The sequence below is a fragment of the Gadus macrocephalus genome, chromosome 14 (assembly GCF_031168955.1).
Source record: "Gadus macrocephalus chromosome 14, ASM3116895v1".
NCBI classification, from domain to species: Eukaryota; Metazoa; Chordata; class Actinopteri; order Gadiformes; family Gadidae; genus Gadus; species Gadus macrocephalus.
The window spans coordinates 7,292,306-7,309,858 of record NC_082395.1 but is presented as its reverse complement, the minus strand read 5'-3'; the positions used below and the strand labels follow the sequence as shown (position 1 = coordinate 7,309,858).

General features: G+C 43.6%; 1 protein-coding gene across 1 annotated transcript in view; it reads right to left on the bottom strand.

Annotated features, from left to right (window-relative positions):
- Positions 1–17,553, bottom strand: part of LOC132471834 (CUB and sushi domain-containing protein 1-like) — a 210,665-nt gene that overhangs the window by 67,857 nt on the left and 125,255 nt on the right. Inside the window, 4 exon segments of the mRNA XM_060071151.1 lie at positions 3,563–3,754; positions 8,512–8,668; positions 15,332–15,501; positions 17,104–17,292. Coding sequence (XP_059927134.1) covers positions 3,563–3,754; positions 8,512–8,668; positions 15,332–15,501; positions 17,104–17,292 — 708 coding nt within the window.

Genomic DNA, 17,553 nt, shown 5'->3' with positions numbered 1-17,553 from the left:
CGAACATATTATGTGTGGGTTTAATGAGAGACACAGTGGCTTGTCTTTGTGAGTGCATTGAATAAAAGAATAGTCGAGTTTCAATGAGTGAACTTGAGGATGTGTTCCGAGCATCCAGTCTCCCTGGGGAGGCCTATTTCATTATGCATTACTATATTTATTTTATCATTCTATTTAAATGCGCGTCCTAAGATATTCAAGCAGGATCGTTGTTCATGCAGTGAACATTGTCAAAGTTGGAGAAATAGGCTAAATAATCTTTTCCCTCAGAGGAAAGGGGTGGGAGCGCGGGCCGCTGACTGCAGAAGCCAACCCCTCCTGTCCTTGAAGGAGGTTTTCATTCTGTTTGCATTCTGGACACAGACCTAAGCCCTTCTGAGCTGCATACAGAACGCCGGCGGACACACGCACTGCCCTCCCTTGTTTGTCGGCTTCGTGTTTGGTGGCATTACGGGAGCGTCTCTTCTGCCTGAAAACGATGCCTTTCTCCAGGCATTATCTGTCCGTAATCTCCGCCACGGCTGCACCCCGCCGCCGGAGTGTACACTGACATTTCTGCACAGGGGAGAGCGAGCGAGAGAGAGCGAGGTAGAACGAGAGAGAGAGAGCGAGAGACAGAGTGATGGAAGGATAGAGAGAGAGAGAGCGCGAAAGAGAGAGAGCGAGAGAGAGAGAGAGAGAGAGAGAGAGAGAGAGAGAGAGAGAGAGAGAGAGAGAGCGAGAGCGAGAGCGAGAGAGAGAGAGAGAGAGAGAGCGTGAAAGAGAGAGCTGTGCAGGGCTCAATTTACCTGGACATGGCTGAAGGCTCAGTGGCTAGGAGGATCTCTTAGTTGAAGCAACAGCATTCGGAATTGAAATAAGGTCATTCGTATGGTTACGTGTGGAAAATGTGTGGGCTTCGTGCCTATTGGAAGATACGGCAGAATGCGGAACATGACATTTGTGCGTGCATGGCGACTGCCTGCCATTCCTGCCCATCTGGAATCGCACACTCTCATCAGGCAAACAGCATGGATGGCTAGATAGTGATATGGGCATAATATGTTAAGATTTCTTTGAAAAATAATATTTGCTGGAAATGCCCCGGCATATGCATTTACGGGGCAATAAAAGCTTCATTAGGACACATGCTTCTCCTTATGGACTCAATAGAATTGAGTCAATCACCCTGGTCAGCGGAATAATCCCAAACAGAAAGCAACATCCAGCACCGATCACTGAACAACCAGAAGAGGAAAAAACAAAACAAAAAAAACGTGTGTGTCACCTCGATGATTTCTAATGTTTTGGCAGAAAGGGAAAGGAATGTTTGGCAGACTCACAACCTAACTAATTAACATCTGCCAAGTGTCATCTAAGGGTAAATTTACCCTCCAGGCAATTCATCTGCCAAACTACCTGAGAATTATTCACATAGATTTAGGTGCTGCCAAAAAAACTAAACCAAAAGAATACAAATTGATGTCGGCCATTTTCACCTCAAGAGTGCTCAAGTGTGCTATAGTTGGCATAGAGATTGCAGTGGCAGACTTTATGACTGCTAAACTGTTACCTTCATATATACTGCCAATGACACTATCAAATGAATAAGGAAATTCTCTTTGAATTGCACAATGCTCTGACATTGAGGTGATATATTATGTACTTTCTTACACTTTGATGGTACATTTTGGAATATTATTATTATTTTGGCTCAGATTATACAAATGTGATATCCTCTCATATGAAAAAGTTCAAGAAGTCAAATGTAAATATCAGGTAGAAATTAGTAAGTATTACAGAAATGTATTTTCTGGTCATACCAAATAAATATAAAATAAATAACGCAATATACGTAGTGTCCGTGTGATGCTAACTATTTAACTGAATGAAGGAAAAGGAATGTCAGTTAGCCAAAAGGTATATGTTATATGTCTGTTGGGGAGATGTTGTCCTCACCACCATTGCTGGTGAAAATCTATCTGACGGGACTTAAGCCAGAAATAATTCTCACGGATGAGGTAATGTTGACGTTTTTTTCATGTTATATTTAGTCACATTTATTCACGTAATGTCCTTTAATTTAGTGTTATAACTGCAAGTAATGTTCGCTAACACAAAGTTAACTTGCTAATTTACCATTAGATGAGATGACTTCTCTTAGCTGTAGCTAAAGTTATGGGGCAAGTTAAATAGTGGAAGACAAGCGCTGTTATCCTTGGTCAAAACAATCGTACCTAACATTATTTGATGCATGTTCAGAGTTCTAAGGTTATAACGTTACCGTATGATTACCTTGATGGCTGGCACGGGACTCTTGCCATAGTAGCACAATATTACACTAATATTCAAATACTGGACTGGATTATTGGAATGGAGTCCTGTCCGGGGTTCCAAGCAAAACCCTGGACAGGACTCCAGTCAATCCAAAACTCTGCTGCCAGAGTACTCAACCACACCAGGCCCTGGCAGCACATCACATCACCCCACGCCCATCCACCTCCACAGGCTCCCCATCGAATCCTGCCTCAACTACAAAACCCTTCTTCTAACCTACAAATCCCTCCATGCCCTCGCCCTGCACTGCCTTACCGACCTCCTCCACCCCTACATCCCCGTCCAGGAAGTTGCGGTCCTCGGATGCCGGCCGGCTCTCTACCCCCCCCCCCCCCCCCCCCCCCAACATCAGGCTCCAAACCTATGGCAACTGAGCCTTCAGTGTGGCAGCCCCCACCCTCTGGAACTCTCTCCCTCCCGACATCTGAAAAGCCTCATCACTGGCTACCTTTAAAACTCTTCCTGAAACTCACCTCTTCCACCTTGCCAACTGCATGCGGACCCCCCTCTTCTTTGTCTGTTCGTCTCCTTGTGTTACTTTTGATTAAGTTCTTTTGTTTTCTATGTTCCTGCCCACAATGTAAAGCATCCTTGAGTTTAAAAGGCGTTATATAAATCAAAAGTAATATTATTATTATTATTAAATATCACGTCAATAAATGAGGTCTCTAATGTATGACTGTTTCCAATGTTCCCCAAAGATGGGAGATAAGGGGATATGATACTGTGTACAGGCAACTAAATGAAACGCACTCGTCACGTTGAACACAACTATGGATTTCACTTCGAGTAAACTTGTTAGGAAACATTTGGGGCAATCTAACAACACAACTTAACCCAATTCATAACACATGTCTTGTGGTTGTAGTAGATGATTGAATGTGGAAATGTAATGTATTATTATAGCAGCAGAAAACGTTTAACTTATGTTTGTAGTGGGCCTAATGAAAAGACTGTGGTACATCCATTTGCTTCAATCAGCTGCTGGGTGCAGGGAATGTTCGGGTTAAATAAGACTAAACAACAGTTTAGAGTATTATAAAAAATACAAGATTCATCATGCCTTACCCAACTGGGCTTGAAAACTGATTCTCCTCGCTACTGTAACTTCCTCATTAAGCGCTTTGAAAATGCAAATATATTCAAAGTTGAAAAACTTTTGGGTTGGAGGTGCATGGAAAATGGGACTCTTCAAATACACGGGGAAATGCACGATGCATACTAATTGACAACGTAGGACACTAACCTATACAGGAAGGAAGTGCTTGGTCCCACACACGTCTGTCTCCGCTGAGGCAGGTGAGTGTGCTGCTACCATGGAGACTGTAACCAGGGTTACAGGCATACAGGACAAACGTGCCGGCAAAGTGTCCGTCGTCCTGGACTTTGTAGCCGTAGCTGGGCACACCTGGCTCCCCACACTGGACCAGGTTGAAACCTAAAAGTAGATCCAACGAGAGAACAGCACATTAGCAAAGAATAGCAACACACGCATAAAAACAGCGAAAATAGGTCACTCTCTGCATCCACTGATATTGCATGCCTAAAGAGGGGTGACTAGACACCAGTTTTGGCAGAATTACCATGCCGTGTCATACTAGGGGAACACTGAACTTGGTTGGGTTCACCCCAATCAATCTTTTACTCCTCTACTAAAGGAGGCCTGCCACAGCATGGCTGAAGCGGCTGTTGGCCTCGTCCAAGCCCAAACCAGAAGAGAGGTGTTTCATCAAATACATTCAGCCAACTCTTAGGCTAAAAATATGTCCCAGACCCTTTATTTGTCCGTATTCTCATGATAAAATCATATTTCTCTGTTGATGCTTACCAGCTGCTGTCTTTATACTAAAAAAGAAAAAGCCAATATAGAAATAATTAGCTCAATGTGCATTCATCTCTTTGGTGGCTAAATTACAATCCTGCTAGATCATAACATTGGCTACAGTTTAAGGTGGCACATTAGGGGGATTAAAGTGTTCTGTTGTTGAATTAATTAATGAATTCATTCAAATTCAATCCATGACCTAAAAAAAATCATCTGATGTGACTCATATTGGGTTCTTTCAGGCGTGTGCACATGCTGGATTCTGAAGAAAGAAACGCGAAGGAAGCACAGCTTTATATTTGTGGACTAATTCCCTAAAGCTGCCCTTTAATTTAGCAAGTAACTCAACCGAAAACTAAAGCTTTCGTTTATTGATGTGTAGATGATTGCATATGTCACATCAACACTTGCATTAGGAAATCAACGAATAAATATGAAAAGCTGTCCTCAATACTTTGAGTGGCAAAAACACTTTTATATAGATTTATTGAATGGTCTTATATTAGATCTTAAATTAGCATTCAATGTAATAGACCAGTCTGATTCTGCAAAAAAAAACAGAATTCCTATAATGTCAAGCCCAAATGTAAATACACAGGAGAGGAAATGTTTATGAATTATTACGGTTTTGGAAGGAAATGAAGGACTTTTAACATCTCTGCGCTAATAAAAACAATAACTTTATTTAAAAAAGATGAGAAAACACAATGCAGGAATGGGTATTTTGAGACAATGGTTGTCCCACAGTCAGTTGCAACTTGAAATGAAAGCTCTTATTGCTACCTCCTTGACCTCTAGCTACTGAATTGTCCTGCAGTGCAGCCAACCAGCCAAACCTACGTTCACCGGTTCAGCCAACAATCCATTACTCTAATATTCATCGATTGCTTCACCCATTACTTCATCATCCACCCAATCATTCATCCATCCATCCAAAGAGCCAGCCAGCTAACCTTCCCTTCAGCCAACCAGCCGTCATCCATCCCCCCCCATTATCAATGCATCCGCCCGGCATTCCATCCAATCAGCATCCGTCTATCCATCCTTACATTAAGTCCACCTATGCTTTTATCTACCCAGGATTTTGCGTTCGGTCAATAACAGAGAAGGTGAGATTTATGACTGGAGAGTGATTGGGGTGACACTCCCTTACACTCTGCTCTCTGAAGCCTACCATCAACACCGTAATAAGGATATCAAGGAGGCCTGCTACCTGATCTGGCCAGCTGTCATTGTCACTCTCGCCCTTCCATTACATCTCCACTGTTACAGAGCATAAGGCGCCACTTCCTCTGCCTTAATGACTTGCAGATTAATGACCGTCTAATGGTTTTTTCCGCCATACCTGCAAAGATGCCGTCTATTCATCGACAGCCCTCCATCGGTCTCTCCTTTCATTGATCCAGCCGTCCGTCCATCCACCCATCCATCCGTCTGTCTGTCTGCCCATCCACCGCTGATGCAATTCTTTCACACCTTCTTTTAATGACTTGCAGATAAATGGACTGCTAATAGCTTAGTTGGCTTTGACAACAGATGGTTCCTGTTCCCTAATGCATTTTTAACCCCGTTAAGGTGTGTTTGTGTGCGTGTGTGTGTGTTGACATGCAGGTCCCCTCTACCTTATGAGGCTTGGTGGTAGTTTAATTAAAAGGTGGAGAGAGACACAAGCAGTTCTTCCTTAATGTTAGAAAGGGAGCTAAAGAGCGCAAGATTCCCTAACTTTCTCCACCATTGATGGAGTGCATTTTACGCACCTGTGATTGACAGGCAAGATTGATTCCCTGAACCAATCAAGGAAAAGATGCACTGATTTGTCAGTCATTAGCAGGGCATGGTGTATTAGTTAAATTGTCTCATTCAGAGGCAGGCGCAGTCAACTCAAAATGTGTATTCCCACAACGCACAATGGGCCGATGGTTGGCTATGCTATTTTTCCACAAATTAGGCTCTAATAATAGCTTTTAACTCATACCTTCAGCACCTTTAAAAGTGTATTTTAAAGAATCAATACTGCTCATATTCTAACTGCTCACTACATAAGAAACAGGCCCTTGCTCAGTTTTTGGGTGTCAAGAAACGAAGTTGTGAGACAACCTATTGTTTTTGTATGAATTCCTATTATTATTATTATTCAGTCATGGGAGTCTATGGCAGCCCATAGAACGCCTTGGTGAAAAGTTGTGAAATTTTCAGGTCGCTAGCCCATCACCTCCAGCGCCACCAACAGGTCAAAGCTGCACATGCATTCATGTTTATAACTTTCGACCCATTCATCCAATATTCAAACCAGGTATCATTGGATTCCTTGAACCAAGCCGAGTTCAACGCGTCATTTTGCGCCATGATGGATTTTCCGCCATCTTGGTTTATGTCCAAAACTGTCAAAACGCCTCTACTATCACAAATTTTGCCCAATCATATCGAAACTTGGCAAATTTGACCTTCAGCCCGTGCTTGTTAAAATACATCAAACTGCATATTCAAATTCAAAACTGCCGAAAAAAATTACAATTAGGCCAATTTCTCAGCAGCCCATTGACATATCATAACCAAACCTGGTACATTGACCCATGACCTCATCATGGTGACAGTCAATGAATTTGGTGACTGTTGACCTCTAGGGGGCACTGTTTTTTATGTCGATGTGTTTTGACTCCTCTCTCTTCACACTCAAACTTGACGGCAAAGCCACCTAACAGGAAGTAAGCCTGTTCTCAGCAACACTTTAACATATCTTAGCCAAACTTGCTCAATTATGTCTAATCATCATGAAACTTGCCCTATATGATCTTCAGAACAAGCCGAACAAACCTGCCAAACTGCCTAATTCCACGTTTGGCCGTGACAGCCAGCAACTCTTTAACATATCATAGCCAAACTTGCTACATAGACTCATGACATCATTCTGGGGACAGCCAAATAATTTGGTGACCTTTGACCTCAGGGGGACGTCAAACATAAATGACTTAATTTACCACTCCGCCCACTTACAATATAAACTGTAATTCTAACTGCATTAGATGCTTCGTGAATCACCTCAAGAACGGATGCTTGTTAACATTGTGTCTCTGTTAGGGATATTGTTCCGAATACCCCTATGTATTCATCTCATTTGTTCTGACGGGCAGAAGATAATGCGCCCTTACCTCTAGGTAGGGTCATTTCTCCGTTTGGTAAACATTGACGCGTACTCGCATAGCGCTAGTTATGTTCATTCCACCAGCCGTCGTTATTACCGAGACGGTCATAATGTAGCCACCTAGCCGATTACCTCTGTCCGGCGGAATTAGTTTACCGATTACCGAGAAGGTCGTCATGTAGCCAACCAGCCGATTACGTCCGTCCGGCAGAGATAGTTTACCGAGACGGTCGTCATGTAGCCACCGAGCACCACCCCCCCCCCCCCCCCCCCACCCCACCCCACCCTCGGGGTCTTACAGCGCTAACCACTGTGCCCCCTGTTGCACACTCTTTCGGTACAGGTGAGAAAGTAAATATGGAACAAATATCTCTTATCCGGGATTGCAATCACACTCGTTTGCTATTTGCATGCAACTGGTGTTCTCGATGCTCGTCATCGCGAAATGATTGCCCACGCAAATGGAAAGCGGTTGGTTATTCTTCGTTGTTGTTGTTTTTGGATTAATTACAAAAATGTGTGAGCAATTGTGAATTTACGCACAGCAACTCTCAAAAAAAAAGGGGAAAACATTCAAAAGTAATCTGCAGTTGTGCTTGCATCCGTTTTCATTAGCTCCGGCATGCAAAACAACTTCTCCATGAGAGATTGAAGAACTTTGGAACAACTCCCTGACTGGCATTTGCGACTCTTTACTCGGGCAGGAAGGCCTTTCTTCAGAAGGCAAACAAGTGGAAAGGAAAAAAAAAAAAACAGGAAAGAAAAAAGGCAGAAGTGCCACACTTCAGCACCGACAGCGTATTATACTGAACCACCACACCAGACAATTTCCCTGTGCTGCCATAGCAACCTGGTTTTGGCTGCTGCTAAGCTGAACTTCAATGAGGAGAGCCTGTGGCTGTGTGAGATCTGTACCTCGCCACCGCTGTTTCACACCGCCAGCGCCTGATGACTCCAGCGCCAAACCCTGTCTGCTCTGTGACCAGAAGAGCCACTACGCCACCATCGATTACCCATCAAGAGCGGGGGTTACTGAATGACAACGGCCGCACTGGCTTCCACCGCGGGTTGTATGGAGAGCTGATGAGTGTGTAAAGGACATCTATAGTACCACATTACCTTCCATTTCCTAGCAGCGCAGTCGTTTTCCCAAGGTTTCTTCCGTCGCTGTTTGAACCCACTCTCGTGGCATAACAACAGTAAAGTAATGTGTAAAACGGTAACTCACTATTGTACGTGAGACGAAAGCCCTGATTGGTTCCAGAGGCGTTGCTGTTGAACTCCAACGAGAGGTCGTTGGACGTGCTGTTGAGGACAACACTCAACATGTCGTCACGGGTGAAGTTGCCAAGAAGACGAGAGGAGCTGTTTTCCCCGTCATACACCTGTGTATAGAAAACACAAAAGACAAAAGACAAAAGAAGATAAGTGATAATACCAATAGTATACCAATCTTTATAACAATATTATAAGCAAATAAAGTGAATAATTATTACAGCAAATAAAGTGAATTGAAAGGTGAATTTGAGTGCATGGATCCTTGGTAGGACATGGTGTACTTTGTACTTGGTTCGTTCAAAGCAGGTCGAAGACGCCATTTATTGTGTGTGTGTGTGTGTGTGTGTGTGTGTGTGTGTGTGTGTGTGTGTGTGTGTGTGTGTGTGTGTGTGTGTGTGTGTGTGTGTGTGTGTGTGTGCATTAATATGTGGTCGCTTACAAGTGTGTTGTCTGAACACTCACCAAGAAACGGAGACAAATAAGAAGTATAATGAAGAAAGAAAAAACAGCAGAAGTGAGAGAAAGTAGTAGCGCAATTCAGATGACAGCTAAACAAGTTTCTAATTGCAGAGTTGCCCTCTTGCTTTCCCTGGTGCACTCTCTATCTCTCTCTCTCTATCACCCCTTTCCTTCCTCCAGCCTCTCTCTCTCTCTCTCTCTCTCTCTCTCTCTCTCTCTCCCTCTCTCTCACTTGCTGTTGCTCTCTGTTTCTCTCTCTCTCCTCTCTCCATCTCTCTCTCCTCCTTTCTCTCTCCCATCCCCTTCCCTCCCTCCCTCCCTCCCTCTTCCCTCCCTCTCACCCTCTCCATTTCCCTGTCTCTTTTTAAAAATCAGTATGGTTAATGAAAAGCCCTGCAGCTCATAAATCACAATGTCACCATCTGCCACCCCCCCCCCCCCCCTCCACACCCCATGCACTCACCTCCCCCTCACCCTCCAATAGAACAACTACCAACCCTTGGCATTTACAAACATCTCCCCCCCATCCCCTCTACCCTCACAGATCCCAACCCCCCCCGTATACTACCAACCCCTGGCACTAACACACCTCTTTCCGCCCCAACCCCCACTATGCTCACAGCGTAACAAACCCCAGACTCCCCATTATTTCCCTCTGAATTAAGTGAAACGACTGTCTGCTCACTGCCAAGGCATTTAATAGTCGTCGTTTGGCCATTGGCAATATTCTCCTAGACAACAGGGGGCACTAGACACAAAACGAACACACGGAAAACTGCAGTCGGTGGATACTGTTTCTGGAGGAAAGGTTTTCCGTGTTGTTATATAAAACATGGTTGATCCTGAGATGTTCTTGGCCAATGCCGAGGATGATATCATGTGCAGAGTGCCAGCCATCTCCTTCCATGGATTTTGGCCCCATTTGCGCATCTCTGTACTCCTCTGCGGAAGGGTCGTAAACGTTGTTTTACGGGTGGACAATCTCAAACAACTGCTCCTCAAATGCGTCCATCTTGAATAAACAACAAACTGAAACCCTCAAATCACATCCATCATTTGAATGAAATGTTCGCACCTTCGCTCCGCGGAGCTTCAAAATGTCAGAGGTGTGCAACACGCGACAAACCGCCGCTTGAACGACGCGGTGCTCGAGGGCCAGGATGAGGTCATTTCTGGTTTCGTGCCACGGCACGCAGTTCATGAACGGCGACTGCAAATGGGTTAGGGCCGCCTGAGGGATATTTAGCAACACATAATATCAGCGAAGTGATACATGATGAGTTAGTTTAGCCAGACAGACCCAGGGATGAACATGCACAAACGTAAAAGGGATCGTTGGCGGCATTCAGTATGAATTCCAATCAATCCTCAAAGTGACAAGAATATCCAACATTAAATCGCATTCATGCGGTGATATTCCAGGGGAATTGTAAACCAAAAATGTCTATTCATTTAGAATCCCTGGCAACAGCATGGCATGCCGGCTTTGTGCTAATAAAGCCCACCGAATGTGGATGGAATGAGCTGTGATGTATCATGCCTCTGCATGACCTTCTGGTGTAATCACTGGGTCTTGTATATGTTAGACCCCCCAGCACCACCACACTACACCCCCTCTCACTTTTCCCCTTTTCATAACTTCCTCTCTCTCACCCTATATTCCACTAGATCGATGCATATCTCTCTCTCTCTCTCTCTCTCTCTCTCTCTCTCTCTCTCTCTCTCTCTCTCAAGGATCAAAAGTTCACTAATCCTCCATGGTCGGTACAACCAGATCTTCCCAGCATTAGAAAAGGAGCAGGGACGCTGCTGTCTTTGGAGACTTCATATTTATGAGTTTCCCAAGCACAAATAAACAGGCCACACACCTGACTGTATCCAATCCATTTTCAATGGACAGATCTTTACTCACTCAGAAACAGGTGATTGCTTTTCTTGATCTTTACATCAAAGGTCCCGCTATTAGGTTCTGCGTCCTTAGCAATTGTGACGACTCTGACCTCTTTTTGAACATTAATCCTCAATATCTCCAATATAAACCGCTAATTGATGGTCCCTACAGGATGTGGTATTGTTATTAGTTTTTACAGCACTTAAGTAAGAATTGTTCTGCTTTCAGGAGCGTGGCATTTTACAATCTGCTCTTTTATGGTCAAACATACAGAGACATATGTTATGAAAATTGCAAGTGCAGACAAACAAATGGAAAAGCTTAATGAACTGATTTGCTCAGCTTTTAGGTTCCTGGATAACTGGAGAGTGTTTTATCTTCCCAACGGTTGATTATTCGGCTGTAAACCAAAGGGATATCATTATGTACTGTATATATGCTTTCATAGTAAGGTCACTAAAATATTATTACAGCAATTAAAGGTAACGTAATACTTGCATTAATGTAAGGGAGAAATATAGAGACATTTCATTCTGAACGCAGAATTCTGAACGCTTTAGTAGAGTCATGGGAGTGATGGGATTAGGAAATATCTAAGTGTGAATTGAAAATTATATTATTATAATGACAAAATTGAAAAAATATGACCGTAATAAAAGCAAAATAAATGTTCTGTCTCATTAGTATAATTGAATACCTACAATTGTACCTCAAAAAGCGCGCACACACACACACACACACACACACACACACACACACACACACACACACACACACACACACACACACACACACACACACACACACACACACACACACACACACACACACACACCTGCATCGTAATCGACTCTCCTGGCTTCACTCAAAATCCGTTACTTAATATAATTTCAAAATGACATCTACCAATCACGTCGTAGCGTGTTTCTGCTCCCACACATATAAAGCCCATATCAGACTTTCACACTCTGGTTTACCCCTGTTGCACAAACCAATCCAGCCTTGAAGGATCCAATCACATTTCAACCCGGATATATTAACTGTTTCAATTCAAAGTGGAGTGTATTGTCGCAGAGAATGTGTATGCTCTGAATGCCATGTTGTTTGAGGTGAAGTTATGTGTTGTCCTAGAGATTCTACTGAGCCCTCCAATAATGCACACTAAGCCCACTGGCATGGCCTTGAGGATCTCTAACAGCCGTCTGATTGGCCCGAGTGTTGGTCTGTTGGATCGCCTTCTACTCTAGCTCTGACACAGCTGAAGCCATTTCACTTGATGACAAAAAAGCAGTGTGTGTGCGACGTGTGTGTGTGTGTGTGTGTGTGTGTGTGTGTGTGTGTGTGTGTGTGTGTGTGAGTGTGAGTGTGTGAACGTGTGAGTGCATGCATGCACTCATGTGAGTGCATTCATGCCTGTTTGCATGTGGGTGCGCGTGTGTGTATGTATCTGTGTGTGTTTGGGTGTGTGGGTGTGTGTGTTTGGGTGTGTGTGGGTGCAGAGGGGCTTACATGTTAGGATGTTGGACCCCATGGTTAGAGTGTACTCTTTGTTCTTCTGCCCCCAGAATGCAGTACCAGTGGGAAAAGAAGTTAGGTCTTTGTAGACCAAAGAACTTCCTGAACATAACTACAAAGAAGACTTTTATTTTTTATCTCGTCAAAGACTTCAGTTGTTCTTTTTTTGCCAAAAAGCCCTAGCATTTTGTTTAGCTCACATCTTTAACCCCCACCTGAGTTTTATCCTGCACTACAGATAATAACATGCTGTGAGGCCAATTCGGTCGTAATCTAGGTTATCTTGTTTCAATAAACTAAGCGCTGTGTTAATGCCAACCATAATATACGATACCATACACGACTGCACACAAAACAATCTTGAACGCTATCCTGCCCCTAATAATGGGATTTAATATAAAAATAATAAATGGTAAGACAAGCCATTCAAATATCCCGATGTATTATAGCATCAAATGTACCATTCAAAATGAACAAAACCACCAAAAATGGATACTGCGTACAATACAATGCATTACAGCCCTGCTTTAGTGAAAAAAAAAGCCAAAAACCACACATAAACACACAGATGAAACAGCAGACTGCATTTTATAACAAAAAACGGTATTGTGCACTCTGTTGATTCGTGATATCTGTCTCTATTCTTCCCGCATCATTTCATAGTATTTTGCCTGCATAAACAAAAGCTAGCTTGCAAACATATTTATATTGTTCTTAATCACTGGGGCTTTCAGAGCTTAGCAAGCAACCCTATAACAGAGGAGAATTAGATGACATGACCGAAAACCCTTAGCCCTCATTTCAATAAAATAATATTTGCTCTGAGGTTACTGGAGAGAGCCTCTCTAATCAATAATATAGGGACTAGATTGATGCTATATTCAGAAATTAAATATGTTCACGATAAACATGACCTGCTACAATATTGATCATTTCTCTAATATTGTCATATGTAGGTACGATTTGAATTTGCTATAGGGAAACAAGCTGGAATGCATTAAAATTGAAATTGAAATGTGGTCGGTCAAATAAGTGTCCTCGATACATTAAAGATGCTATACACCTACATGGATGTATTTACATTTCAAAACACATGCTAAGCTATCATATCGGAAAATGATATGCATAGCATCTCCACACTTCAGTTCACAGGATGTGAGTGAAAACCAGCTAGGGTTTGTTGCCCTCATCTAATTGCTATTTACATGTAAATCCCACAAGTCACTGTCTCAATGCGTGCCATTGAACCAGTATGCAAATAAGGGCAAAGGGGTTGGGGGAAATATTTCAGGGTATGGCAAACGGCATTATCTGTAGGGAGTATAAATGAATACCTTGAGGGGGATTCATATCTTAAATATATTTTATTAAATCAAAAAAAAGATCCCAGCGGGAAACACTCCCACCTTTTGCAACCCCCGTTAAGTCAGAGAGACTCCCCACTAATTCCACTGATGCAATCTAAACACAGACAAGCTCAGAGAGCGCTGAGGGCCTAACGCTGATAGAATACTCTAACCGCACAGTGTCTTAACCATGCCCCAAGGCGCCGCGCTGCTAACGCACACAAAGCAGAGGGGGGGGGGGGGTACTTTTAAGCTAGCGCTGGTGGACCCAGTGTGACTGTAAAACAGCTGCAAAGATGCTTCCTGACTAGCAACGAAACGGGCAGCTGCAGCCGCTCACACGAGGAAGAATTATGAGCCCCTGGAAGATTTGTGGCGTTCTCTTTAGGTCAGAGCGGCTCCACCGCACATGTCAGCAACCGTTTTATGCAAACCCATCAATGAATGAATATAAATCGTGACAGGTCCTGTGGTTAGCATTTATAGCTCCGCGGCAGATACGCAGGTCCATTGTAAATATCAGTGAAATAGGCCTGTGTGTGAATGGCGTCCTCAGAGATCCTAGCTAGTAACATGGCTCTGTGCTTTTAAAGAGACCCTCCTAAATGTCAACCCTTACACAATGCTTTATTTTTCCCCAAACATGTTAAAGCGAATAGCTTACCATCATAATCCAACTTGTGTGTGAAGCTCTATATGCTCTTGTGTATATGCTCTTCCCATAAGATTGTGCACGGTGTATTATATGCTACCTAGAGAAGTTGTGCTGCGGATGCTTCAATGGGTGAGCCTCTGTTTTTTGGCCAGACCCTAAGGTTCAAATCCCCAAAATAATTGATTGATTATACGATTGCTTGTATTAAAGTAAATAATAAGATATATTTCAGTCTTTGTAATCGAAGTCTGTTAAATGTGAAAATGACAATTCCCACTGTATTTTTGCTAGGTTTATTGTTCAGGAGTGAACAAAGATGGAATAAATTACTGAACGAGTGAATGAATGAATATCAGAAGAGATAACAGCCAAAGGGGATATTAACATCACTATTGTCAGCTGTCAATCATTGTCTATTAATCCCAGAAAATAAACATGACTTCTCGCTTTTCTAAAGGGAAAAAAGTATTTGTCTCTGTGTGTGTGTGTGTGTGTGTGTGTGTGTGTGTGTGTGTGTGTGTCTGTCTGTGCGTTTGTGTGCCTGTGTGCGTTCGTAAAGCATTTATAGATAAAGCAAGTCTGTGTGTGAGGTGTGTGTGTGTGTGTGTGTGTGTGTGTGTGTGTGTGTGTGTGTGTGTGTGTGTGTGTGTGTGTGTGTGTGTGTGTGTGTGTGTGTGTGTGTGTGTGCCTGTGTGCTTTCGTAAGTGCATTTATAAATAAAGCAGGGGTGCGTGTGGTGTCTGTGTGTTTGTATTTGTGTGTGTGTCTGTGTGTCTGTATGTGTGTGTGTGTGTGTGTGTGTATGAGTGTGGGTGTGTGTGGGAGTTAGGGTGTGTGCGTGCATGCGTGCATGCGTGCGTGAATATGTGTGAATGTGTGTGTGTGACCATGCGTGTGCACGCACCTTCAGATAGTCTCCATCTTGCAATCCAAAATTCTCAGCTGTCAGTCTGATTCCTTGGCCCGTCTCCGTGGTGATGCGGTAGATGCACTCATGGTTGTTATCGTAGTTAGAGGGGAAATTCGGTGAGAGCAAGACGCCTTCTGGGCCTGTCGCCGAGCCCCCACACTCAGCTACGGCGGAGGAGGAGAGGAGGGAGGGAAAGAGAGAGAGAGGGGGTGAGAGGGGTGAGACGCAGGGAAAACACGGATCAAAATCAGTGCAATTCCACCTGATTATCTTCTGTCTATCTAATAAGCCCGAACGTGGGTTGCCTTGTGTGGAAAGTAAGGGGGGAAGAAGTGATGTGGACGGGAGACATGCTCACCCAGTCTCTCTCTCTCTCTCTCTCTCTCTCTCTCTCTCTCTCTCTCTCTCTCTCTCTCTCTCTCTCTCTCTCTCTCTCTCTCTCTCTCTCTCTCTCTCTCTCTCTCTCTCTCTCTGAAATGTGTGTGTGTGTGTGTGTGTTGTTTTGTCTTAAGTGGTTGAACAGATAATTGATTCAATAACATAAGATAAGACGAACAATAAATGAATATATATATATATCTATGAAAGAAAAAATGGGAGAGAGCAATTCAGAAGGACCGAGAGACAAGGAGAAAATGGAGCCAGACAAAGGAGAGGACTGAAATGGAGACGAGAACGAGGTGCACATTATGCAAATAGAGGGAGTAAGTAAAACAAGACAAGAGAGGGACAGATAATGCCTTAATTATCTTCTGGGTAAAAGCTAAAGCGAGACGAGCCGAAACAGCCAGAAGGATAGATGGACGCATGGGATTGAGAAATAAAAGGGGACATAAAAAAAGGAAAGGAGGAGAGAGGAAAACAAGACAAAACCATGGGGGAGAGGGGGGTAAACTGATTTGTTGAGTGCCTGTCAGTGGTGCTCTCCTGGCAGAAGGTGCTTCAACAGCATTATTGACTCCGCGCTTCACTCATTTGCTTTCCAGGGCTGGAGAGTCTCCAGCCAAAAGTTGTTAAATTACCACCAGCTACCAGGAAAAATTTGGTAAATTACCACCAGCTACCAGCCAAATGTGATGTAATGAGATACGAAATAGATCCCAGCCAAGGAAAGTTCCCGATGGGGTCCCCCCTCAATGCTGCTGCTCCGGCCTATAAAGCAAATTCCTGGTGGATACCGCCAGAGCGAAGGAGCTAATTCATAGCCTTACGCAAGCTAGTTCAGCTAAGCTAGTCCCTCACAGTCTATTTTGAGGTTTGAAGAGGGACTAACAACACCCTGCCCGATAGGATATGGCCATCAGGAGCAGCAGTTAAAGAGAGGTCCATCTGCACCTGCTACTGTTCATAAATACAGTCTCTCGTCGCTGTATTATCTACTATCCCTTTGATAAGAACTGATCCTCATCCACTAATTACAAATAACTCAATGACTCATTGGGGCCAGGTGACACCAGCTGCCTACCAAAGGTAAGTGGCTACCACCGCGACTCCAAAGCCGAATAGTAGTGCATGAAATGTTGTTAGATTTTTGTTGATGATTTGGGTTCTAATAAATGTCAACTGTAATTCAAGCATTTGTTGCTAGCAAATGTGTATACTTTAAGACAAATAAGACATTTTGGTTATTGGCTGGAGCAAGATAAAAAAAGTTTGACTGCTAGCTGGCCACCAGTGTGCTAACTAGCTAAACAGCGTGCTAACAATCCTTCCCCTCTGCTGCTGACGTTGTCTGCACATAGGCAACGTGTCTTCGAAGTTCTTACCTATGCAGCGTGGTAGCGTGTTGCTCCAGACACGTCTGCCTCCTCCCAGACACGTGATCTTACTGTCCCCCTCGAGTCGGTAGCCATGGAAACAGGAAAAGACGAGCGAGTCGCCGACTTGAAATCGGAAGCCCGTCCTCCTGCTGTACGCCGGAACCCCCGGATCCTCGCACGGTTCCAGGTCATATTCTGGAGGAGGCGTAAACAAGCATTAGACGGAATACTTAACTACCATAAAATATATCGGGGGTGTTTTTCGAATGAGCATGGTTGCACTTGAGATCTCAACAAATCTGCCTCAAGCAGGAAATTGACACGTCTTATCATAAAATCTGATTTCTTGGTGAATGTGATAGCATCATCGTGACGTCACATCACAACGGCCGCCATTGGAGAGTAGAAGTGCTATTGGTAGCAATGGTGTTTTGGTAATTGTTAAGATATTATCAT